Consider the following 27,768-nt stretch of genomic DNA (forward strand, 5'->3'; position numbering starts at 1 on the left):
GGCAATGGGTATCACATGTTTCATCCATAATCGTGCAGTTTCAATGGCCAGGTTGCGATTTTTCGTGATTTTTTTCCAGTTCTTTTTCTTTGATTCTGACGTCTCCTGGTACAGCAATATCAACAAATCATATGCTTCGTTTTTTGATGACTGTGATATCTGGCGTGTTCTAAAACACAATTAGTTTGTATTCGAAAGTCAGATAACAGATAATCAGAGTTGAAAGGGACCTTGTAGATCATCTAGTCCAACCCCCCACCCAAGCGGGAGACCCTACACCATTTCTGACAAATGGCAATCCAATCTCTTCTTAAAGGTCTCAAGTGATGGCGCTCCCATAACTTCCGAGGGCAAGCTGTTCCATTGGTTGATTGTTCTCACTGTCGGAACGTTTCTCCTTATTTCCAGGTTAAATCTCTCCTTGTTCAGTTTCCATCCATTATTCCTTGTCTGGCCTACAGGCGCTTTAGAAAATAGCTTGACCCCCCTCCTCTCTGTAGCAGCCCCTCAAATATTGGAAGACCACTATCATGTCTCCCCTGGTCCTTCTCTTTACTACACTAGCCAAGCCCAGGTCCTGTAACCATTCTTCATATGTTTCAGTCTCCAGTCCCCTAATCATCCTGGTTGCTCTTTGTACTTTTTCTGGAGTCTCAATATCTTTTTTGTAATGTGGTGAAGAAATTTTGTTTGAAGACATTATAGAGTGGTATTAGTACCTCCCTTGATCTTGATTGTATCCGTCTGTTAATGAAACTTAGGATTGCCTTAGCTTTTTTGGCTGCTGCTACACACTGCTGGTTCATATTTAGCTGGTTGTCCACCTATTTTCTATCTACTTCCCCTGGGTAGTCAGGAAATAGGTGAAGAATTGATTCAATAAGTGATTAATGATTTTTTTTTGGTGGGGGTGGGGAATGGATAGGTACAAGCAGCCTTGAAGGAGGCTGTGTTGTGTTTATTCTGTAGTTTTCAATCTTCTCTTTCTATCAGCCCTTCAAAATAGATCAGACTAGGAATTCAATATTATGTAGGTCATTACTGTTTTTATTGCAAAGCTATGGTATAGTTTTTTTGCTATTTGCCAATATTTCTTTTGTTTAATTTTGATAGACTTTAATGTCCATCCTAGTAAGCCATCGGCATTAAAACAAAATAAAACAAAAGATCTTTTGTTTTACATTATTATTCATTATAAGTTACATTATAATAATTATATATTACATTATTATAAGTTACATTATAATTTTATATTATTATTATTATTATTATTATAATTATTATTATTATTATTTATCAGTCTTGGAAAGTAATAACTAAATAAATCAAGATACATAAGAGATCCATATTCCAAAACATATGGCATTATTTTGACATATAGAAAATAAGGGATAATACAGAGAATAGCATGTTTAAATTTGTTAAAACTTAATAGGGCTTCAAAAATCATTTAAAAGAGCAATTAATGAAGTGCCCTTCCTCAAACCATTGAGTCAGCCATGACCCCTGGAAAGTTCATTGCAGTTGCTTTAAGGGTTTTAATAAAGGAGAATATTTGAATAGTTCAGAACAGGTCTTCCTAAAATGCTACATACTTTTTTAAAAAAATGTTGAGTTCAGATTTTTCATGCACTATTGTTGATCTGGTTCACTCCAAACATTAGATGTCACTTCAAATTAATTTGAGCATAATTCCATTGGACCAAGCATAGGTAAGTTTTGTTTTAAAAACCGTTCTCAATTTTATCAAATTATAATTTTAAAAACTCTTTCAGGAGAAAAAACAATTCTTAAGCTAAATCCTGTGTGGTAATAGTGCCAAAAGTAACTGAGAACTAATTCTACTCTTAGCAAATGTCCAAAATACATTAGAAATGCCTACTTTGTTAACTTAGTAAATGCCATATTCTGAATTTGACTCTTTAAATAAGAAATTAAGTTTTAGACTATAATATTAATTTCATTCTGTAACAAGGTAGTAGGTCTCTCTTTCTGGGTTAAGTTTTGTTTTGTTTTTTACTGTAATAAGTTTGTGTGTACTGATTTTCTTCTGTGTGTAAGTACATTCATTGGCCATTTTGAAAGTTATGCTTGCTGCACTGTTTCATTAAGCTGATGTTTTATCGGGTAATTGTTTAAACATAAAGCCATAGCACTATCAAAAGGAAAGGTGAACTAATGGCATTTGCAAATGTCAGGGATTATCTTAACACTTTTATTATAGTTTATAAAAAGAAGGTTCAGGGCATTCCATAGCAATTATTTCCCCCAGAAATTGGTTATTTAAATAAATTGCTAATTATCTGGGTATGACAGTATTGAAAACCTTGCTAATGAGTTATGTGATAAATGCAGTTTTTGAAGGCCACCTACAGGTGGAAAGGAGCAAAAGCAACATTCAATTATTATCCCAAATAAGATGATGAATGCAAATATCTTGTTTAAAATATTTACACTGGCCTGTACGAACGTTTCGCAAATGTCACATTGGATACTGCAAGTTTATGAAAAGTGGTCTCTGTTGAGTTTGGCTTATTTGCTTGTTTGCCCTAATCCTTAAAAGGTCTGACTTAATTAGTATTTACATTAACATTTTACAATCAACGAATGGCAAATGTTTTCAGTTTAATTCCCAAATTGAATGCCGATATTTTCATGTATTTGATAAAAATAATCTTTTAGTACATACATTAAGCAATTAACATTACCGCAAACAAAATAACTTCATGCCATGACCAGCATATCTTGCTGGAAGATGGGTATGATCCTAACTATGCATAGTTGTAACTAACTGGTAAATGGTACCCACCACTCCGGTCTAGTTCCTCTTGTTTTCTTTCTAATGATCAATATGAAAATATCCATCTTTTTTTAACCAGAGTATTTCTCAGTATCATTGCTTGACACAGGTACTGATTTATTTATTTTTTTAAAAAAAAAATCACACATTGAGGCTTTTGTTGAAGGAACAGGACTGCAGCACTCAATCTCCTGCAAACCACTGCGGTTCCTTCCTGAACAGGTCGAATAGGAAAGGCAGGCGTTATGAATTATCCTCTGTATGTCTTGCTGTTTGAATTTGGCACGTCTGTAATATCGTGAAGTGGAAGCTCTTGAATGATATTGCAGATTGCAATTGGAGCCATCATAGAAAATGCTTTGTAATATAGGAGTAAATTAGGTCCTTGAGCAAAATCCAGATGAAACAGCCTCCTCAGGTAAAGCAGCCTGTAATTGACCAAGAATTGTAGCCGTGGGGTTTGACAAGAAATTACACCAGGTGAGAAGTATTAAGGTTCAGCTCACAAAACTATCAGATCATCCTAAGGTAGAAACTAAGCACTTTAGAGCTAGTTTCAAGTGTAATCAATACCTTATATTTTGTCTCAAAAATAAAAAGGAACCCTTGCATACATTGAAGCTCAGCATAATATAATCAGTGCTTTGAATTATGTCAAAGACAGTGATTAACTCAGAGACAACAAGAAACTGGCACATGTGTTAAATACAAGTATAATGCACTCATGATTATTCCATCAGTGTTTGCGCACATATTCATGCACAGACTCTCACAATACAAATAAACCCCATGCTCATTTATACTGCTGTTACTCGTTTTTCTTTTAATAACAGCACAGTAACCAAAATTGCCCACAGTTCATGAAAAATAAATTGTATATTTAATATTCAGTTAGCCCCGTTAGTTTATTTTTAGTTCATGTTTAATATAATGTTGAATGAATCTTAAATTTAATTTTGCAAAGAAGAGCCATGCTGTAATTACTATAACATAAATAAATTAAAGCTAAGTTTTGCTATGCTGTGTGCAGTGTGCTACAGAGAGTTATGATCCAATTTCATTTTTATGCCAGGAACTCCAGACAATAGATATTGCGGGAAATATATTGTTTTTGCTTTTCCTGTATATGTTTCGTTTCTTTTGACAGGTTAGGAGAACCAAACAGAGCTTTGAATTCCAAAATTAATGGTGGGTATGATGCAGGGGGAGAAGAAATGGGGCAATGGGTAGGTGAGCTATGAATAAAAATATTTCTTTGAGTGAAAACAGTCATCCAGACATGGCATAATAAACATTAAACACAAGACACCATAATAATACTACATTTCAATTTATGTCATATCTTGCGTCCACTAAGCAATATTGCTTTTGCTCTAGTGAACTACATCCTCTTTAAAACTTCTGACCACTTGTGCCAGGGACCAGCTAATTTATTCACTTACTTACTGTATCATATATGTACTGGAAACCATGGAGTCGATGATCTGTCGGTGGTTCACTGACAATAGAGTTCATTCGCGTTTCCATTAACAGCTACCTTTGGAACCCGTTATCATTGGGCAGGGACAGTCAGGTTTTGTAAATGAATAATAATGAACTACTTTTATGTTGTTGGTTTTTTTTATTCCTACTTAATTTAGTGTAAGGCAGAAACATGTTGAGCCTCTGGAAATCGGGATATATTATTTCCTCTCTTGTTAGGCTGTCATGTTACCCAAAATGAACGGCAAAACTGTTAATACCTGTGAATTTTATTATGATGAGAGAAAGGAGGAGCACAGTACTTTCACTTATCTGTCTATGGGTATGGAGAATTACGAGACAGAAATTGTTTGGGGGAAATAATAATGTATAAGAGATGCAATAGCTCTGTTTTCTGGATTAAGAACATAGACCAGTGACCCAATCTTCCCTAGAGATGAATATGTCCCTTGAGATGGGTAGGATTATGATCTTGCCACTGTTGATCTCTTGATAGGCTGGGCCTGATAGGACTTGTGAGCCTAAATAGCCGAAGAGATTCAAATAGAAGAAAAGTTTCTGAGTCCATTTCTGGCCACTGGGATAATCACAGGAGCCCGTAAAACAAGACACAGGACAGCAACCTCCCCTGTTTCTTCCCAAGAAGAGGATTACAGATAGTCCTCAATTACAACCGAAGTGGCAACCAGAATCCTGTTGCTAAACAAGGCAGTTGTTAAAAGTGAATTGTACCCAATTTTACAAAATTTGCCATGGTGGTTAAGCAAATTGCTGCAGATGTTGATTCCTGCAGTGGTTAAATGAATCTGGCTTTGCCCCTTGATTTTGCTTGTCAGAAGCCGGCTAAGAAGATCGCAAATCACATGAACATCCCACCCCCTGGGATGCTGCAACCATTGTAAATACATGCCACTTCCCAATTTTGATCATGTGACCATGAGGGTGTAGTAAGGGAAAAGAATAATTGTAAGTCACCTTTTTCAGTACAGTTGTAACTTTGAATAGTCAGCAGCTTTCTCCTTCCCTTGCACTGGCTGCTCCGTTGCCTGTTTCTCCACTGCAACGCAGTGCCGAGGATCCATTTTGATAGCAGGTCGGGGTTAATTTAACAACCAGTTTGCTTGAACCAGTGCAAACTGGCTGAATCCCACCATTGGTTGTAAGTTAAGGACTATCTATGCTAGAAAAAAGGTTGGAAAAGATGGAAAAAAGGTTGCGTTATGATACTTACTTTATTTCTTCTGCTATTCATATCACTGTTAGTTTACTTTATTTCTTTATTTACTTTATTTCTTCTGCTATTCATATCACTGTTAGTTTTCAGTCCTGGGCACATAAGATTTAAAGTGAGATTGGTGGAATTTATTTTTATGTAAGTTTGGATAGGATTGTGCTGCCATAGCCCATCCATCCACCCTTAAGAAAAACTAATCAAAGCAAGCAAGCAGAAGTATGCAAATCAGAAGACCATATCCTGTCATACAGTGAACGGCATTTTAGCACTTGAAAGCCTTTTTGTAAACCTTTTAGGTGTAGGGAGGCTCTTAGCTTCTAGAAAGCACTGCTACACTGTAGAATGTTTTAAGTTCTAGAACTTTGTAAGTATTTCATCAACCTAATTTTAGCCATTGTCTATATCTATGGAGACTCTCAGTCATCCAGGCCATGGTAGTCCCCAAAATGCTTTTTCAAGAGACTAGTGGACTTTCTAGATTTTCTTCGAAGACGTTTTCCTTCTCATCCAAGAAGCTTCTTCAAACATTTAGCCTAGCATTTTGGGATGGACACCCTTTAGAGCTGAAGAAGCTTCTTAGATGAAAAGCGAAACGTCTTCAAAGAAAAACCAGAAAGCCCAGTTTTCTCTTGAAAAAGCACCTTTGGGACAGCCCTTATCTCTCCACTGCAGAAGAAGGCCTCTTCTGCCTGTTTCCAACCCATTCGGTACTAAGCTTTCTTTTGCTAACTGGACCCCCAATACTTGCTGATGTCACCATTCCATCTTGTTTTAAGTCTCTTTCGTGGATGATTTTTATCAACTGGGATCCATTCTATGACTGCATTGGTCCACGTGCCATCAGTTGTTTTTTATTATGTGACCAGCCCATTTCCATTTCAATTCTTTTACTTTCTTGATGATATCAGATACTTTCGTTTGTCCTCTAATCCATGTACGGGTCTTGCTATCTTGTCCTGTAATGCCGAGCATGTATTTTTCCATGGCTCTTTGTGCCACTCATAGCTTTTGTATCGATTGGGAGGTTAGTGCCCATGTTTCACTGGTATATGTTAGAGCAGCTAGCACATGTTGTAAGTATTTGGAATCAATTATTCCTTGTATATGATACACTTGTCAAAGTGAATGTATAAGATAATGATTTCTGTTCTGAAGTATCGAAGCATTCAGTTTAAAGACCTGAGTTGCATTTAAAAGGCCAGCCCAAACAGCTATTGAATTCAATGGATTTTGTTTGCTTTTGAAACCAATGGGATGCTTCTGAATTATTCTTTAAAGTGGGATATCTCTTCTTATCATGTTAGTTTACAAACTGCTTGGCTCTTGCAGGACTCAGCACCAATCAAGAGAAACCTCAGGGGCGAACCTTATTCCCTCCTAGGTTACAAACCCATTCTGTTAGCTGCACAGAACCTGTTCGGATGTAATTTGCATGCGGGGGTGTTTCCGTTCTGTATTTAGCCCATGGTCCAAGATGGGCCATTCCTCCCATCTATTCATATGTTTCAGGATCACTTCTGAATTTTCATTTGGAAATCATGCAGGGCACCTCTGGGGATAGAAATGGCTTTCTGCTGCAGAAGCTTTTTAGGAACCCTTGGGGGAGTGGGAGGATGACTTTGACGGCAGGATGGGGGCTAAACCTACAGTCCTGTACGTCTTTGTAATATCCTTGTTCTTTCACACAAGCAATGCCTAAGCAAGTCTGTAGCCCTCCTGACATCCAATTAGGCAGTCACTGAATTATTGATACTCTGCTTATTACTGGTTCCATTTTTAAACACGGCTTCTTGTACAACATTAGAAGAGGAGAAAAAAAGAATTTTGCACGAGCATACTGTGGTTTATAGTCAATTTTTGGTAGCTGCGTGGAAATCTAAAAGAAAGAAAGACATTTCCTCAAGTGTGAAAGAGCAGTATGAATTCTAGAAGCCTCTTTGTGTTCTTCCTTTTCTCATTAAGATTGATTTTGTTAAGCTGGCTGCAAATATCAAGCCATCCATTAAGGCGCATTGGGAATTCTTTGCCCTCTCTCTTTCTCTCGTTTGATCTTCTGTTTTGCTATGATCTTTACTTTTGCTCTTTAAGGTGTTGGTTTTTTTTTTAAAGGACAAGTTTGGTCAAACATTGGTCACTATTCATTAAGAAGATGATAATTTTCTACCTGCTGTTTGGACTTAAGTGCCTCATTAGGCTTCCTCCTTTCTCTAACCTTCCCGCCTCCATCTCTATATATTTTGGCTTCAGCAATGTTTCCGGTGGTCTAAGAGGTATAATTGATCTGCACCATCCCACCAATGCAAAGCAAATTATCTCAGCCTTCCTTCTTTGTGGCTCATTCTTCTCGGTCCCTCTAAGACAGCCTGAATTCTGGTTCTGGAGCAGATGCATGAGGGGTGCGAGTTCATTCTTGAAAACGGGGGATATGCCAAAGGAGGTGAATAATGAGGAGGAATCTCTGCTGAAGCAGCTGAAGGTGGCATAACCCTAGAGGATAATTCATATGCTGAATCAGGAGCAGATGTCAATAAAGACAGCATGTCTGTGTATTTGGATGCTGATTCAGTAGCAAGATGCATTGATGGGATAGGCTTGTCAGACAACCTGTTTGTAAAGACCGATGTTGACTGTAAAAATGGTGGGTTGTCAGAGGGAGGTGACATTTTCCTGGAGGCAATAAGCACAGAAGAAACATCTTTCAAAAATGACAACCCAACAGATTTTTTCAGGGTCCTATGGAGAAATCCTATCAGCAAACAGATTTTTTTTTTTAAAGGAAAGGGAATATTTTCCAAGTACTTGAGACATCTCAGTGTGGCCATATTGCTTACGCATCATGCCAAAATGTAAAAGTGAAGTTTTTGGAAATGCAGTTTGGAGGTGAAGCCTTCCAGCCCACTCATTCAACAAAGGAGTTTTCCATCAGTAGGAACAGCATTGTGTGGGATTATATCTGCTGTGGAGGTTACTCTATGGAATAAAATTATTGTGTTTATATTATTATTCACCAAAGTATAGAAAACTATTTTTGGACTATAAGAATCTTCCAAGTCACAGGTATCAAACACACGGTGTCACATGGCTGTTACATGATGTTTCTTGACATTTTCCCCATTCATGGAGCTGGGGTAGGCGTAGCCTGCACATAATGCATTCGGTCCAGTTTGACACCCATGCTCCAAGTCAAACTTGCTGATTGCTTGGAAAGGTACATTGATCTGAAAGGTATATCCTTATTAGGCCATTATAATTGTATTTTACTCATCTTTATTGGGTATATAGCATGTGGAAGATTATTAACTCAGGTTTGCATACACATAAGCATAAACCAAGTAGCAGTTAGTGTCAAAAGTTGAGTGTGATTCTACTAAGTGCTTTAGTGTCCACATAGTAATTCATTGACATTAAATACATCTCCCCCAGGTCCCCATGAACATGGTACCCAAAGTCCTTCAAGTGTTACTTCTGAATGACTATTGTAAATGCAATAGAAGGAAGAAGCCTTAGATTCACAGGGAATAATATGAATTAAGTCAATTTATTTTTTGTTCTGTTTCTTTGTTCTGATCCATCTGCACTTTACACTTGTACTGTTCTCAGAAGTAAGTTTGGCATATCACAGTTCTCTTGTCTGGTTTAACTTGATAGTTCCTCTGCATGGTAGAGAAAGCTATGGCCATTTACATACAACCCATAGTGACCTTGTAGTTTAGCATTTTTCAAAGGATCCAACTCCTGCTTATAGCATTAAGTATACATCACCTGGGTTCATTTTTTATGATAAAATCATGTTTTGGCAATGATTGGTAAATGTAATATGAAGGCAGGAAAGCATGTCTCCATATATACATATAAATTAGTGATTTTGAAAACTGGAGGCGAGACCAGGAAAGGTTCTACTATGGAAGAGTCTTGAAGGAAGACAGTAAACTAATTGTATAGATAAGAGCTCAAGGGTTAAAAAAAAGAAGATCAAAAGCCGAGAAAGAGATAGCCTTGTCTGAGAATTCCTGCCCTTCACTAATGAACTCTCTTTATTTACACAGGAAATGCCATCAGACCAATAGCTCTTCGAGCTGTTTCTGCAATTGCTAGAGCTCTTCCTGGTTTTCCTGTCTTAGCAACAGGAGGCATTGACTCAGCTGAAAGCGGCTTGCAATTTCTTCATAGTGGTGCTTCTGTTTTACAGGTATCTCTCTCTCTCTCTCTCTCTCTCTCTCCCTCTCCCTCCCTCCCTCCCTCCCTGTTTCTCTTTTTTGAAACAGTACAAAAATTTGCTTTGAAGACAGATGAGGAAGAGGCTTAAGCCTCAGTCAATTTTTCCTTCATTTCTCAGTCATTGTTGTCTGTCGTTTATTTAATTCATAATCTATCTTTCCGCCATAGTTGGCCTAGCAATAGATGTGAATAAATATGAAAAAAAATACCTCAAATATTAACAATTGTAAAACATAAGTAGGAAATGTTAATCATTATAAACATACAATCTAAAATAATTGCACAATGCCAATATCACAAAAACTGTTTGTAAATATCAGCTGGATCTCTAAAGGGAATATTACGTACATTTTGGTTATTGCTCTTTGATGAGGATGCCATAGAACTGAAAAAAGCATGAAGATGAACGCAATAAAAATAGAACTGAAAAAAGCATGAAGATGCAGGTAATAAAAATAGGGGAAAATAAGCAAAGAATCCTATGTATAACATCTATATCTTATGATACTTTGTAAAAATAGCAGATAAATAGGTATATGAGGGCAATTATTACAATCAAGGATTATGAAAAATAAATGGAAATTTCCTCCTATTTCACAATAACATATGTGTTTATACAATGAATAAAATGGTAAAAAGCTATTGAACATATCTAAAATAAAGTATTGTGTTAGTAACCCATTTAATTAGTAATGGTCTGTCCATAACCTGAAGAGCTTTAAAAGATTAGAGAAATTTATTGAAAATAAGATTATCAATGGATAATCTTCATAGAGATATATTACTTCTAGTATTAGAGGTAGTATGCTCTTAATATCAGATGCAAGGCTAGATAATAGGAATCTTGCTGTTATATTAATATCCTGCCTGAGGCTTGCCATAGGCATGCTGAATTTGATAAGCCTTGGGTCTAATCCAACAACATCCTTCGTATTTTATTTTGATTTCAGACAAATTATCTTTCAATTTACTTTATGGTAATCTTAGAAAGTAAAATATAAACTAGCAATGTTACAGTTAGATAGATTTGTTTTTCATTAGTCCCGAGAAAATGGATGTCATAGAGTTCTGGTTAACATAAATTAGTTAGATGACAGAAAAGTGGAGATGCTCATTGGCTCTGCAAATAATTTGATCTTTGAATGAAAAAAAAAATCTGGATGATCACTAAATTGCAGTAAAAAGTATATTGAAAATAATTCTTAATCTACTGTCTAGCATAGTAGAAAGAGAGCTGTGTTGTCAAAAGTCAGGAGTCTGGTAACACCTTTTCCAATTAGCACATCTCCCAACAATACTGAAGTTTATGCTTTTTAATAAAACGTTGTCAATTTTTGGCATTTTCACTTGTAGCAGACACTCATGGTACCTGAGAGGATAATGATTGGAATTGATTTTTTAAAAATGGATGGAAGGAAAACAGTCAGAAAGGAACATTCAAGACCTTCTGCTTGCAACATTCACCAGGAAATTAGAATTATTATTTCCATCAATGAAAATACAGAAACCCGAGGCATATGGGAATTGAAAAAAAAAAAAACAGACCCAGATAGGAAGAAGTGGAATTGTCAGTGCTTTAAAAAAATCTTTTTTTAAAGCAAAGAAAAATATAGTGATAAAATCTGTCTGTTTAAGTGCAGATTTAAAGTTCCACAAATCTGGCAAGATTTTAGAAATCTCATGAAGTCCCTCACAACTTCAACATTGTATAACATTTGACAAATATGTGAGAGTTTATCTGTAAAAAATATCAGTTTTAGTAAAAGGAGAAGAGAAACCAGAGTGTATCAGTTTTGTGAGGCTCTGTGTGTGTGTGTGTGTACAAACAGCTTTACTTTATAATTAATTATAAGAGAGAGGGAGAGAGAGAGAGAGGTTTCATTCAAATTTTAAATTAATACTTTAAATGTTAAATATTTTCTAGCCACAGATAAAATTACCCTATAGAACAGATTCTCACATTTAAATAAAAGTTACTAATATTGTCAGAAACTTTAATTTTTAGAATATTACAAACAGCGCTCCCCACTTTTTATTCTCGATCTAGCGCAGCATTGAGAGCAGTATGAAAAAAGAAAGTATGATCAGCAGGGGAATGTTCCATTGATTTCATTTATGACTACTAATTAGAACTGAACCTCAACCAAAGGACTGTATAACTTCCTACAATTTGTCACACAGCCCCTGAAGATTTCCATTAAAATGTTAGATTAGCTGAAATGTATTATAGTGTTCCTTCCAACTTGCTTAAGGATTTTGATTTGACTTCAAAAATTGATATCTTGATTAGTTTGTTAATGTATAACTTGGCAGAATGATTAGATGGGTGAACGGGTTTGTTATTAATTTATCTGAAACTTGCTTATAATAATACATTTTTAAAATGTAACAGAATCGAGAGCCAAAGAAACCTACATAATAGATTGGTGTTCTTACTATCTTTGGAGAATCCCAAGAATTGGAATTAGTGAGGCAAGACCAAATCACCATAGTGCGTGAGAAAATCAACAATTTTCTTTTGCAAAATTATTATTGAAAACTTCAAGGTAGGATAATTTTATATAGAGTGCAATAACAGCATTGTTTTTAAAAAATACCATATTTGAAGGCTTCTGATTACAATTCCATAAAATATTATTTTATAGCTACTGTTCCCTTCAATGCCATTTGTATAGGAGCATCTACATAGGCACAACTCAGACTAATTTAAGTTGAGCATCTTTATGACTCGTTGTTTTCAAGAAGAGAATAGCCAACAAAGTATAAATAAGCTTAATTTTAGCTGTGTTCTGGTTACTTTTTAACAAACAATGCAATCCTCTTATGAGAGTGGAATGAGAGAAGAATCTGAGGTGAAGCAGTCTGGTAGACTCATCTCAATGAGAGCATCTTATGCATGGTTAAATAGTTGATTAGAGAAGCAGAACATGGATATCTCACAAGCACACATTAAGAGAGTCCATAGTTGGGTTAACTGAAAGTTAATATTTTCCGAAAGTAGGGTAAGGAATTCTGTGGCCCATAAGGTTGTAGCAAAATTGTTAACAGTCTGGTGTTGACATTATCAGAGGCCAATTATTGAAGTCAGTGGCAAAGTTTTGTTACAGTCCTGCCTTAAGAAATAGTCCATTCTGAAGCCAAGTGTCTATCTGCCGAGCACGAGCAAGGAGAAGACCAAAATTTTCCAAAAACCAGATGTAACTAGATGTAAAGCCACAGGAGATTAGTCTCTTTTGTTCATTGGAAGCAAGGGGCACAAAGTGAGGTTTTGTGCCAAGTGTCAAGATTTAGTTCTTCATAGAAAGAACCATTATATGTTGAACGTTGCCAGCTTCTACCCAAACATATTAGGTTCTGGTCAACTCTGATAGCAGAAAATGGTCTACTTGGGAGCAAGATTTTTTTTTTTTTTTGAAATGGCAATTTTTCCTAAGTCTGCCTGTTGTTTCTTTTCTCTTTAGCTTTCAACACAGTGTTGAGAATGTTCTTTTAGTCTGAGTAGCTAAGACTTAGAACTGAGTCAAGGTACATAGATGCAGAATCAGTGGGGCATTTTTCAGCTTGATTTCTCTGACCCTCAGAGTGAAGTCTTACAGGTGCGTCTTCCCATTCCCTCTCTTCTTCTAGTTGCTGATTTCTTGCCAGGGGTATGACAGAACATCAGATATTCAGTAAATAAAAGGAACTCAGAGACCAATAGAGTAACTGATTCACATATTGATAGGAAACCTAATAGCTGTTTCCAGAGCAATCAAGATATACTATTTGCTTTCCCTTCACATACACAAAAAAGTCCTACTCTTCTATAACCAAAAAGCACAAGCAAGCAAATTTAAAAGCTTCTGTTAAAATTGTCTCTATATAGGTTTCTCATTTGGAAATAGAACAATCATTGGAATTCATGTGCTGTATCATTATCTACCTTGCAAAGAAATATTATTAATCAGAACTGAAAGCTTATTCTTTGGATTAACTGTTCTGGCTGCTACAAGAGAAATATGCAGTTAGTCTAATGTTAGTTACAGATAATTCAGACACTTTATTTAGGAAATGACTTCTTGATGGAAAGTTTGTGAATAATGACTCAGATTGATTAAGGTAACTAAGGTAGAATTAGTTATCTTAGCTAGGTTATTTTATTGTAATTTCAAAGGAAGCCATATACATCTGATGTACTGTACTTCAAAATAATCAAAATGTGTATGTCTTTGTATATACACAGATACACACATTTATACATACACATACAGTATGCATGTTTGTGTGTGTGTGTGTGTGTGTGTGTGTGTGTGTTATACACATAGACATATCTATACACACATAAAATAACATGCAAACATGCCAGTGGTGGGATTCAATTTTTTTTACTACCGGTTCTGTGAGTGTGACTTGGTGGGCATAGCATAGCTTGGTGGCTGTGGCTTGGTGAGCGTGGTAGGGGAAGATACTGTAAAATCTCCATTCCCATCCCACTCCAGGGGTAAGGTTATTGCAAAATCCCATTCCCTCCCCACCCCACTAACCTGCTTTCCAACTCCGTTCTCCTGGGCACCGCAACAAAAGAAGACCCAGTTGATTAGCTGGGACTCGGGAGGCAGAGAATAGATGGGACAGGATCTGGTCAGAGGTGGTATTTGCTGGTACTCTGAACTACTCAAAATTTCCACTACCAGTTCTCCAGAACTGGTCAGAACCTGCTGAATACCACCTCTGAAACACACACTACAGTGTGTATGTATAAATAAAATTACCTTCTCACTCTTATGGGTAGTATATATCTTCCTCAATCTCAGATCCTATACCAAAGGCCAAAGAGATTAAGGGTTGTGCACAGTATCTTAACTGTACATAACACTACAGCCTTCTGGATAGAAAGCTCAGACGTCATTCCTGGGGTCTGTTGGATCTACTCTCCCAGATAAAGAGTCCCAGCCCCGAATGCTCCTATCTTGAGGCTGGAAGCTGCTGCTTCCTTTCTTGCCAATTTCATTTTAACTTGTCCAATGGCTTATAAGCTTCCAAAACTGCAGCCAGCCAACCATAATGACTTGTAAGGCAATGTAGAAAAATACTTCAGTTATAAATAGAGCTCTGTAAGGATGTGCAAAGCATGTTTACTTGAAACATTTCAAAGTCAAAATGGAGTGTTTCAAGCATGAAACAGTTGAAAACATTCTGCACAGTACTAAGCCTTACTGCTGAAATAGTTTTTACTTAGAAGGGATCTGTTTTGGCCTTCTTCTTTTTTTAAGTCTTGCCAAGGTTCCCCTGGCCAGATGAAGTCCAGGACCAGAATTTCTCCCCTCAAACAATTCAGGATTCCTTCCCTAGATTCAGGATTTGGTGAAGTTAGCATCCTTCAGAAGATTCTAAGTTTAATTCTGATGGTTCCAAAGAAGGTCCTATACTCCGCGGGAGGTTTCATCAGAGAGCTTCTCTCTTCCCCTCCAACTGTATGATTCAATGATTCTAAGGCATGGCAATGCCTTGATCTATTTGCTTGAAGATTCAATTTTTTTTTCTTCCTTTAAAAACTGTCACTTTCAGAAGAACTTTACCAGGGTATCTTTTCTTCTCCAGGAGTGAATGTCACTGTAGAAAATGGAGATCTAGGAAGTGCTCTAGAAGTCATATGTTTTCAACTTATAGATATACTAAATAATTAATTTGCCTACTAAAGTTTGCCTACTAAAACATATTGTGATATTGACATAACCAGGCAACACTTGAAGCAAAACAATAATTAATTCAAAATTAGCCAACAATGAATCCGAACATACTTTGTTCTGGTGGTATCAGTAAGGGATGAAACACAGACAAAACATAGCATGATTCTTCCTTAAAGTTTTAAAATTACACAGTCTCACAGTAGTGAGGTGGGGTGGATATTTGTTTTGCCTTAAAGCTATGAAAAGTTAAAATTATCAATATATAACTGTTAGATCGGGTAGATCGGGCTCATTGAGATGCGAGACCAAAGTGAACAGTCAGCTCTTTATTGAGTATACAGTTCTGTCCAGGACCTGCGAGCCGCTCGGCTTTATTCAGCCGGCTGGCGGCCTGGCGGCCAATGACAGCACTTTGAATTTCCCGCGATCGGCTCGGCCAATCGCGGTAGATTCTTAGCACGCCAATCACAGTAGTTTAGTTGACCAATTGGGTTGCGGTCCGCGTGGACCAATCAGAACTCAGGATTTGGAGAATGTTAATATAGAACAATAACAATAAGAGAAATACAAGAATAACAGTGTCAGACTTCTACAATTAGATTTCCAAAGTTGTGATATTTCTGTGATGAAAAATGGATTAATATTTAGATACATTTATGTTTCACAAAATGTATTCCATCTCAACATATTTTCTTTTCTTTTAAGCAAGCTCTTTTTCTTAAACCTTTGGTTTGGCAAATAAGACTTTCATCTCCATTCACATATCTCTTCTTCCCATATGCATGTCCTCAACCCAGTCACCTCTTTTTCTTTGGTGTATGTATTTCTGAAAAGGCTTTTGAGGCAGAGACATGCCTTTTTAAAAATCATCTTACTATGGGAAATTAAAAATGAAGACAATTATAGAAAATTCCAGTTGAAAGAGAAATTGCATTATCAAATATGCCATAAAAGCACAAAAATATTAAAGTAAAATCACTTCAGAGCAGCCTGTATGATTCAATTGTAGATCAATAGTGTGTAGTTAATGCATTAGCAGTAGAGCATTAATTTGCAATTACCGCAGGTGATCTGATCCTCTATGTGCTGTCCATTGACATAAATGACCTTTTGTTGAAAAGGATTCTGCAGGCATTATTTCTAGCAGCTGTAACGAGAAAAGAAATAGAACAAGTCACTTTTGATCTCTCTTGCACTCTCTCTCTTTCTCTCTCACACACAGACACACACATGCACATATACACATATACCTAGAAATATTTGTGTGAGAGATAGAGAGAGACAGCAAGATCCTGAGATAGAGAGAAAGAGACAGACAGACAGACAGACAGACAGACAGACTAATTGAAAATGAAATTAGGTCTGTTTTAGCCATTGAATTCTTTGAATATTCATTTGTTGTGTTAGAAAAAATATATTCATCCTTTTGGCCAGGATATTGAAAAATGAATGAGGTTCTAATGGTGTATTCTTTCATCCATGCTGGATTTATTCACTGAATGAAAATGTTGTTGAATGGTTCATCAAAAATCTTGCTGCTTTTAAGCAATTTTCACTGATGGTGAAGTTGGAAATGTTAGACCTGTAAAGTTGGATCTACTAGTGTCCTTCTGCTGAGTACTGTTTTGCCAGGAGAATGAATTATTAATAGCTTCACAATCCCAGATCTTGTCAATTGATTTGGAGAAAACTCTAGAGTAGATTTGAGGCATACAGACAAGAGGAGGGGAGCAATAGGAAATAGGAACCTTCAGTGTGAAAGTTAAGCATATTTGCTTTATGTTAATTTCATTCTCAGTTTTATCCTGTTCCTTTACTAAGACAATGTTAAACAATATTTATTTCTCAACATTGGCTTTTGCAGTTGAAGAAGATGAAGGGGGAAAACTCTTGCATAAGAGGAAGCATCTACATTTTATAGTTTTGTCTTCAGCTCTGTAGCTCTATAATCAGTACTATATTGAAAAGGGTTTTTCTTTAAAAAAAAAAACACCATGCATTTTCTAAAGCAAGCCTCCCAGTCAACAATAGTGTTTGGACTATCTTGCCAACAGTCATTTCTTCAAAGTATGAAGAAATTGTTTCAGAAACTGGGATTTATTTTTTTTTGTAGTGTTCTAATACCATCCATTTTGCTCTTACAAAATTTGAAAATTATCTGGGCAAAAAGACAAGCAGAAGGAATCGTGTCTTGTCTGTATGAAAGGAGGAAGGTGTTGCTTTATTCCTATAGGACTTTAGGGGTCAGATAACTTTTCTTCTTTTATAGATCACAAATACGCTTCTTTCGTGGACACAAAATTGAGTTCACAAATTCTTACAGCCAAGCTGATGGAGCCCAAAAGCAATTTTAACAGAAAGAAAATATAGCAGTTTTGAAGGAATAGGCTCAAAAGGATGAGAGGTTAATCACTCCATGACTAAATTGAGGTCCCAAGACAGAAAAATTGTTTTGCTGGCTAGTTTTGATAGACTTGCTGCTTACAAAAATATGGCCCCTGGAGTAAGGGCCTCAAAATTCTTGCTTTCAGTATTGTTCATTACAGATCTCTGTCTGTCAAAAGTGCAGGGCAATAAAAGTTCATCCAGAATGGACTCCAAAAAAGAGAAATCCTTGCATTTTAGCTCTCTACGTGCACTTCTCCTTAGTGTTTTCAGTCTCAGGGTTTTAAGACAGTTTCCAAATAGATAGACCTGTTTATGTCTAGGTGGCCTGGACTTCTTGGCTAGACATCTTTCAGTCCTGACATTTTTGTCTATTAAGCCGAAGCAAAAACCTTCCCTAGGAGCTGCAGTGGTAAAATTACCCCTGTAATAATGCTCCACATTTTAACTCCGCTCTATAGTTTACAAAAGAAAGGAAACTTTCTTCAGTCTAAGTTATTTAAATGGTTCTGTTTCAAAATAGTTAAGTCTGGTTTTAAAAAGAGATTGGCGGGTTTTTAAAAAAGACAAGTTTAGTTTTTGGCTGTCTTTGATCCTCCCTGCAGAGTGGTTTCTCTCAAGAGAACAAATTTAAAGACATTTGTAATATACATACAAACTGCCTAGTTATCAAAAATGCAATCATTTGATTTTATGATACATAAAGTAATATGAGAAAATTTGATAAAAGATTAGAATTTCAGGTGGATAGTTTACCATCTTTTACTGCTATGGAAAAAAAAACAGATTAAAAGGAAGGTAGCAAACACACATTTTTCTGCTAATACTAAGGTTAGCATGAGTAGAAAAGCAATGCACAAGTTGATATTAGGCTAGATAGATATATTTTATTTCAGCTCTTAATAGGATTGAGACATTTTTCAAGCTGAATGAGAAACACTCATCATTTATATAAAGACATGGAAAGAGTTTGGCTGCATCACATCAAAAGACCGTATATCTGACCAACATTTCCCACAGAAGCAAAACCAGGTACTTACAGGAACCTCAAAACCAGACAGTACTATGTATTTTTTATTATTTGATTTGATTTGTATACTGCAGATCTCACCGAGACCACTGTAAGCAGCAAAACTAATTTTAAAACAATAGAAATATCAGATAAGAATAATCAAAAGCATACAAAGCCAAAAAAAACCCTCATTGTTCATGTTGGGCTCCAATATCTTAGAAAAAAAATTAGGAAATTGTTTTCTATCAGGTCATCTTATTGGTTGTTTTTGTGTACAGATTTCAGACCAGACCAATTTAATTTATTTTTTAAATGTAAAACTATCACTAGCATAAGCTTATTGGTCAACTTTTTTTTTAACATTTGGGCGGCATTCTTCATATGAAGGGAGAAAGGAAGACAAAACCAGGGCATCAATCAAGTGATGTCATGGGCAACCTTCTTTGCAGCCATTTTGATATGTCTCAAAATCAAATTCTATTCAATAATTATAAGGCAGAGGTACGGGATAATTTTCCTGTTCCAGCAGAGACAGATTATAAAGAGAAAAGCCCAGAATGAATCATATAGATTCCTCATCCAGGCTTACTGGTACTTTTAATTGTTTTTTTAAATTTTGGAAATTACCAGCGAAACAATTAATAGTATTTAATTGGTCTCATGATGCCTTGAGCAAGGATAAGGGAATGCTACAACGAAACTGGTGATGCATGAATTAGGATTAATTTTGTCTTCCAAAACTACTATAGAACCAAATAAATGTGAAGATTTATTTGGACCATATCACAAATACACAAATTATTTTGTGGACACAAAATTGCTTTCATCATTGAAAACTCAGTTAAAATAAGAATGGCTTCCATTGTTAAAACAAAGGATGACTGACTCATTGTTTAAAATGAACGTTCTTATCTCAGTTCATATTGATCAGTTTTTTAAAAAACATAGGTTTTATTTTCTTTAATATACAAAAATGAATAGAAAAAAAAACCATACAAATTTTTAAAAATTCATAAATATAAAAGAAGGAAACATAAAGCATTAGCAGACGTATAGCAAAAAGAAAAAAGAACTAAATGGGTAAAGACAGCATTATGCTTCATGTGGAGTAACATTGGTGTTGCTTCCATTACATAGAGAACCAGTTCATAAACAGAGAGCAAATGTACATCATTAGTCCAAGATTCTAAATCTGAAATGTCATTTTCTTTCCATTGTAACACTTTCCTACATTTCTTGCTCTATAAACCCAAAGTTCTTCATATATTGATATAATTTAATATGCAATTCAGTTTCATCCTGGTATCCCTATATTTATCTTTTCAATCTATATTAAGAAACCTATTAAATAAAAATGGGCAAATCTGGAACAAGCCCATATTCCATGTATCAATGCCCTCTCAATCATTTTACACTTCCAGTCTTATGAAGACAATGAACAAGTCTTTCAAACATTATCTAACTGCTACATTAAACTTTAAAAAATGAATTAATCTTATTTCAAAAGTTAAAGAAATGTGTACAACACTTTAAAATGTTTAATTACTAATTTCTTAATATGTATTCTCACTCTTTATTGTCAATGTTTGCCTTGGTAATATTCTTTATAATGGTATAAATGTCATATCTATGGACTTTTCAAATCATGTAAGGTCAATAGAGGATAGTTGGGATTTTATCATTTTTGTTTATTAAATAAAATATATAGCAATTCTTATCAGTTCAGTTAGCATATTAAACTTACTGTCAAGTAGTGAGACTACACAGGGAGAAATGTCAAGGATGAACTTTCATATGTGAATAGTAACTCATTGTGGCCCCAAAACATGCAAACAAATGCACATAAAGGTTGAAGGATATTATTTTGGGGTCTGGATCTTAGGAAATATTAAAAAATAGGAACTAATGTTCTGGAAATAAATCTAATCAGAACCAAAGCAAAGGACAAAATTATTGTCTAAATAAGTTTTAAGATTAAGATGCAAGTAGAATTCATGACTAAAACATAAAATAAAAAAGAACCAGAACCAAAGAACCAGAACTATAGAAAACCTTGTTCCTTAAACAAGGATTAACTGGATCACAAAGCCAAGTTAATCTAATATAAGAAAATGCTCATGTAGACACTGCTAAGTTTCATACAAATATAAATATTTTGACATCTACCCGACCCATTAGAATGAGGAAGCAGGGAATGCTGCGGGTCCCACTCCTGAGGGAGATACACCTGGTGGGATCTAGAAGAAGGGCCTTCTCTGTGGTGGCTCCATCTTTCTAGAACACCATTCCCCCAGAGATTAGAATGGCCCCCTTGTTAATACTGTTCCGAAAGGCACTGAAGACCTGGTTTTGCCAGCAGGCCTGGGGAACCCAGAGAGGGATGGAACCCATCAGATGGCTAGTGTGACCCACTGTCATCGGGGTTGGGGGATGGGAGTTGGTTTTTGTTTTGTTTTGTTTGCTTTCCCAAATTTTGTTCTATTGTACTTTACTAATTTATTTAATTCTTTTTGTTAGTTCTTATTATTTTTATTTTTTGTTTTAAATATGATTTTACATTGTGTAAACTGCCGTGAGTCGCCATGGGTGAATAGGTGGCAATATAAATCAAATAAATAAATAAATAAATTTCATAAAACAGTAGAAGTTGGCAGGTGCCACTTGAGTAAAAACAATGCAAAGATTGCTTCGTACAACATATGAATGTCAAAATCTGAAGAAAGCTTTGTGTCAGAAAAGACCACATATATAAAATACAACTTATGTATGTATGCATGTATGTGTACACACACACACACACACACACACACACATACACATATGCATACATACATAAGTTGTACTGTGCAGGACTTCAAAATATTTCTTTTTTTCATAATAATCTGCTTAAAAATGTCTGAATATCTAATTGTGTAGGACTGGAATTTGTAGCTTCACAAATATTAGCTGCATTTGACCAAAGTGTGATATACAATATTCAAAACAAGTTTTAGTTGGCCCTTTTCTTTTTTTAATAAGAACTTCGTGTCTAATGAGGATCAATGCCTCTTGCCTAAAATATTTTAATGCAGTTTTCTATACTTCCCAAAATATTATCATAAGCTTATGGAAATGGTTTCTTTTGAATTTAAAAAAATTAAGATAGATCTTCCATTAATGTTTTTCTAAAAGTAGGAAAAAAATTTTTTAACTTTTTAAACTAAAAACAATATAAAATAAAAACAGTGACAAATTTGCTTCCTACACAATACATGACAATAATACTTCATGCATACTTTTAGTGCTTTATCATTATATTTCAAAGAAAAGTCAACCAGTTTAAAGGTAAAAATACAAAATTGCTTGTCTATTCTAGGACCTTTCAAAGATACCAAGATACTAAGTAAAGAATTTTCATTGCTTATCCCATCAGTATGAAATTGCAAGGTCAAAGGATGACTTCTTAATAGGGTGGCATTTGGAAAGTTCTTTTACTTAACAATCTTCTGTTGTTTAGTTCCAAAGCTGAGCTAAGTCTCCATCTTTTGGAGGAAGCAAAACGGCATACCTGTAAATGCTGGAATTTTATCAATTCAACAAAAATCTGGAGGAAAGGATAGCGGAATGAAACATTTGTGATCTTTCATAAATGTGTTGACATCGCTGCAGCATAGATGAAAGAGCCCTGGAAATATCTCCAAAACTCATTTTGCTGTCCTTTGATGGTTGACATTGTTTTTAAAGGCAACACATAGAGATAAGTCAGTTTTGATAGTATAAATACCATGTACAACAATTAACATAGAAGAATAGTATGTATTTGCAAGTTACTTCTTTGTATCCTGAAATCTTGGATGGTGGATGTAAAGAATGGAAAATGAGCATACTGCATTTTGGACAATGGAAAAATAAGCATTTCCAATCATTGACATAACAAATCTACGGAGAAAGTGTACAAAATGATAATATTGTTATGGATTTTGAAGATGACCCAAAGGGAGCAACTCTATGAAGGAGGATTAAGTGGGTTAATCCACAGCAACTGTCCCAAACTAGCGCTCCTCAAATACATTAAACAAACTTGTATAATTCCCCACAGTCAATTCTAGTGACATGTGCTAACTATAGTTTTCTAATAAACCATACATCTCACAAGAAATCCCAAGCCATGTGCTCCTGCCTTTGTATTTATTCTTAATTCAAGAATTTTCTAGCCATAGAATCACTTGGCTGCTTTCAACAGAATGGAAGAACAGAACAGAACAGAATAGAATGGAATGGAATGGAATAGAATAGAATTCTTTATTGGCCAAGTGTGATTGGACACACAAGGAATTTGTCTTGGTGCATATGCTCTCGGTGTACATTAAAAAAAGATACATTCATCAAGAGTCGAGAATCATCAGGTACAACACTTAATAATAGTCATAGGGTACAATAAGCAATCAAATCATACTAGGAAAAAGTCAATAAAAATCATTAGGACACAGCAACAAGGTTACAGTCATACAGTCATAAGTGGGAGGAGATGGGTGAAAGGAAGGATGGGAGGATTAACAGTAATAGTAATGCAGATTTAGTAAATAGTTTGACAGTGTTGAGGGAATTATTTATTTAGCAGAGTGATGGTGTTCAGGGGAAAACTGTTCTTGTGTCTAGTTGTTCTGGTGTGTAGTGCTCTGGATCATTGTTTTGAGGAAAGGAGTTGAAACAATTTCCAGGATGTGAGGGGGTCTGTAAATATTTTCACAGCCCTCTTTTTGACTTGTGCAGGTCCTCGAGTTAAGGCAGGTTGGTAGTAATTGTTTTTTCTGCAGTCCTAATTACTCTCTAAAGTCTGTGTCTGTCTTGTTGAGTTGCAGAACCAAACCAGACAGTTATAGACTCCGAGATACATACGTATGTATGTATGTATGTATGTATGTATGTATGTATGTATGTTGTGGCTCTGAGGTTTGAGCCTGCATTGTTAGAGGACAAAGACTCAGACAATGGGGAAGAGGAGGATTTGGAAAGGCCTTCCTCCCCAGGACCTTCCTCTTCGGCAATGCCTTCCTCCCTGATTGTGCCTCAGGTGTCAGCAGATAACCGAGAGGGAAAACCTGAGGCTAATCAGGAAAAGGAGGAGGGCGTATCGGAGTCTCTGACAGAGAATCAAGCAGAGGAATGCTGGCTTGATGCGAGGCAGCGTCGCAGGCAAAAGTGTGAGCTGCAACGCAGGAGGAAGGGACGAATCAGAGACTGAGCTGAGGGACTGACACACCCCACAGGGAATAAAAGTGGGTGTGTTCGCTCTGAGAGTTTCGTACGGGACAACGTGTGACTTATTCAGGGGAGCTCAGGATTATTCTGTGTTGTGATAGCTTGTGCGATTTATATTCCTGCTTTCTTGTCGGACTTGGCAGACAGCGTGTGTGAGACTGCCAAGAACTTTATCGGCTCAGGGAGTTAACTCTATAATTACTGGATTTGCTTGCTTGTTTGTATTCAGCTGGAATTTGGATTTCTCACCTCCTTTGTAAAGGTGAGACATAATATATATATAAAATTAAACATAAAAGTTATATATATTATATAGTTATAGATTCAACTCTGGGAATACAGATCTTTGGGATGAGAAAACATAGGAAAACTTCTATTTATGTAATGAATTTAACGTATAACAATCCATCTCTCCTAAATGATGCATTTCAAAAGGCAGTTTGGTTCAGAGTGAAATCATTCAATGGTACTACCTTGATGCATGGTTTCAAATCATAATGTAACCCATGTAACTCTACTGCATATTGTTTTGAGGGTCAAACATATTCTGTCTGCCTTAATTTTGTACTAATTGTAGCCATTTCAAACCCATTAAAACATGTTTGAGTGAGTAGCTTTTCCATCATCTGAGCAACTTTTCCCTACAGAAATCTCATATTTATAGGCAGGTGTCACTATTGTCTACAAGCTAGTAGTTGGACCTAATAGCTTCCTAATTTACAATAATTATGCTGCTATTTCAGTTTATGTCATAAATAAATGATAACCATTAATTAGAAATCAGAACTCTTGTATATTTTGGACTTCCGGTTTGAGCTTCTTTGGCGACAGACTGAAACCTCATCTCTGCGAGGCTTTGATCCATGCTTGCCACTGGAGTGCCCCAAGCCAGCTGGTTTTGGGGCTAAGCCACCCCGTAGAGGTGGTGAAGAAGGGGGAGACTGCCTGCAGGGCTGAAGAGAGCCGCATCTCTCCTCCTCAACTGGCCATTACTCCCTTTCCTGAAGGTGGTTGTAGCAGTGGTCAGAAATGGCCACCACAAAGAAGAACTCAACCGGAAAAGAATGTGCAGGAGGAAGATAAGAAGAGAAAGTTTTGTCTGACTGGGTCAAACAGCAAAAGCAACAAATAAGGTACCCTGGAATTGAAACTATTAAAAAAAACAATAACATTGTTCCCTAAGAAGATTTTTAAGCTGCGAAGGAGAGAGAAAAGGGAAAAGATTTGGGGTTTTTTTTCTCCTTTTCCTATACTGACAGCTAACTTAGCAAGAAATTGGAAAAAAATCCACTTTGACATTAATAGGCATTTAATGCTGAAAATAAAAAGTCAAAGGGATAATAAAGATTTTTGGATAATCAAAAGCTTTTGAAAACAGGAAAGGAGAGAAAAAGGATAAAAGGGCAGGATCTGGAAGGGAGGAGATTGCCTGGAATTAAAAAGAACTTACAGCAAAATCTCAACAAGACTTCCAAAAGATACATTTTAACTGAAATATCTCAACAAAAACCCCAGGAAGAGAAAGTGGAAAAAGAAATAAGAAGAAATAACTTGGCACTGTCTGGATTACTTGATGATTTCTGGATTCTTGGTTATTGTTTTGAATAACTAAAATTAATCTGGTGGTTGTTTAAAACTGTTTAAAATGGCTCCACTTTTAGAAGAACTGAAAATGGAACTTAAAAAGTACAAAGAAGATGCAGAAGAAGGGAGAGGTTCTTTTGGCTTCGTATTTCAGTTTTTAGAAATGGAGATTTGGAATTATGAGAAACAACAAGAAATGTCTGCAGAACAAGAAGATTGTGACAAAGAAGAAGCCATCTTTAATGAACAAGTAATCTTAGGTGGGGGGAAAAAAGGAAAGGGGGGAAAGAGAATGTAAAGTTTCAGATTGGGAAAAACAACTCCCCCCCCAAAATAGAGTGAAAAATAAATATAAAATCAGAAAGCAATGGAAATACAGAAGAGAGAATTAGAAGTAGAAAGACAAGGGGGTAAAAGGGGGAGGGAGAAGATGAGAGGGAAGAAAGAAAGGAAAAGAAGTTATAAAGGACAGAAGCAAAATATAGAGAAACAGGGCCTATTTAGAGATAATGGGTGAATATTTAATGGAAAGAGGGATTCTGCAAAGGTACATAAGATAGTATTGTTATATTAGAAATAGAAATAATTTTAGAAAATATGAAACAATGTATGATTAAAATGTTTGATAAAATAGCTATTGTAATTCAGTGGAATGCTTGTCAATAAACAAATGTAACAAAATGAATATTTAATGATTTACAAAACATATGTGAAGAGAAATAAGGGAAAAATTCATTATGGAGATTATATGTGTTTTTAAGGAAGTATATTTAATTGAAAATAAGTGTTAAAGATGTTAAGATTTTAATGATTATTAATGATAGAACTAAATTGGAATGGAATGAGGGTTTATAATTACATATATTTATAATCTTTTTTTTTAAAGAATATAGTGTGTATTATAAGAATGTACCAAGCAGAATTCGATTGGAAGTTATGTATTATGTATTACATTGAAGGTCATAACCTTAAGGTATATATTGAAGTTGAAATAAGAGTTGAATGGATGTAATTAAAAGATATAAAGGTGTCATACTCCAATTAGTAACTACAGGAGAAAATTTGTTTGATGAGAAAAGATAATATGAAATTGAAACAGAACAGACAAAAGTATAAATATAATGATTTGAATTGAGATGAGATAATCAAAATAAAATTGAGAAAATTAAAAGAGGGGAAAACCTATATAGAAAATGTAGAATAGTATAAGATATGGAATAGAACACAAAAAGGAGCATGAAATTGAGTTTTGTGTCTGTATAAAAAAGTTCAACCCGGGACCATGCTATTTTCAAAAAAGATGTTTTATTTGTATTCTGTAGGCGTGAAAACCCAAATAAAACTTTATTTTAAAAAAAGAAGAACTCTTGTATATTTCAAGTGCATGAATATTGTCAAAAAAGAACAAGGTTTCAATAAGGCAGTGTGACTTAGTTTAAGCATGTAGAACATCATAGTTTTATCTACCTATCTGGCGTTCCCTTGTTTTTTCCAAAGAAGTAAGGAAAGTGTTCCTCTTATGTTTAAAAATTAGAAGCCCTTAGCAAACAAAGACATTTAAATAAATCATTGGTTGAATTTTACAGTTAAATAACCTGTGGAGGAAATTATAAAGATAATCTCTATAATTGTTCTGAAAAAATGGAAAGAGGGAGAAGAGAGAGAGAGAGAAAGAAAGGGAAAGAGAGGGAGCACTTAAATCTATGAGAAGCATAGCAGACCTAATTAATGCTTGCAGTGTTCCTCCAGAGAAACAGGTTTTAAGTAATGTAAATGGGCTGCATAAGAAATGTTCTTGTGCATATTTTATACTTATTCCTTGTTTCTTCCTGCACAGCTGTATGCACATTATTTTAAAGGGTAACATGTATTTTTCCCTCCCGGAATAAAAAGCTTGTAATATAGCACTTGACACCAGAAATGAAAGTTTGATAATGCTATCTGGGATGTTATTAGCTGAAAGTTGAATGAGTTAATTATAGATGGCCAGTATCTGTGTCTGTGTGTGTGTGTGTGTGTGTGTGTGTGTGTGCACATGGGCATGTTTAATATCTTTTTTCTCCTTGAGATAGTTGACCATTTTATATTTCTTGACACATGCAAGGAGACTTGGCTTGTTTAAGAATAATAAAACTCTGTTAAT

The 27,768-nt window shown here is 35.5% G+C and overlaps 1 protein-coding gene across 4 annotated transcripts in view; it reads left to right on the top strand.

The window, feature by feature from the left end:
* The window catches only part of DPYD (dihydropyrimidine dehydrogenase), a 641,531-nt gene that overhangs the window by 511,991 nt on the left and 101,772 nt on the right, over positions 1-27,768 (top strand). For all 4 annotated transcript variants that reach the window (XM_087930179.1, XM_087930180.1, XM_087930177.1 and 1 more), the window contains one exon: positions 9,563-9,705. In XM_087930179.1, the coding sequence (XP_087786305.1) occupies positions 9,563-9,705 (143 nt within the window). The remainder of the gene's footprint in view (positions 1-9,562; positions 9,706-27,768) is intronic.

This window comes from Pseudonaja textilis, chromosome 3 (genome assembly GCF_049901715.1).
Source record: "Pseudonaja textilis isolate UNSWEBS1 chromosome 3, rPseTex1.2, whole genome shotgun sequence".
NCBI lineage: Eukaryota > Metazoa > Chordata > Lepidosauria > Squamata > Elapidae > Pseudonaja > Pseudonaja textilis.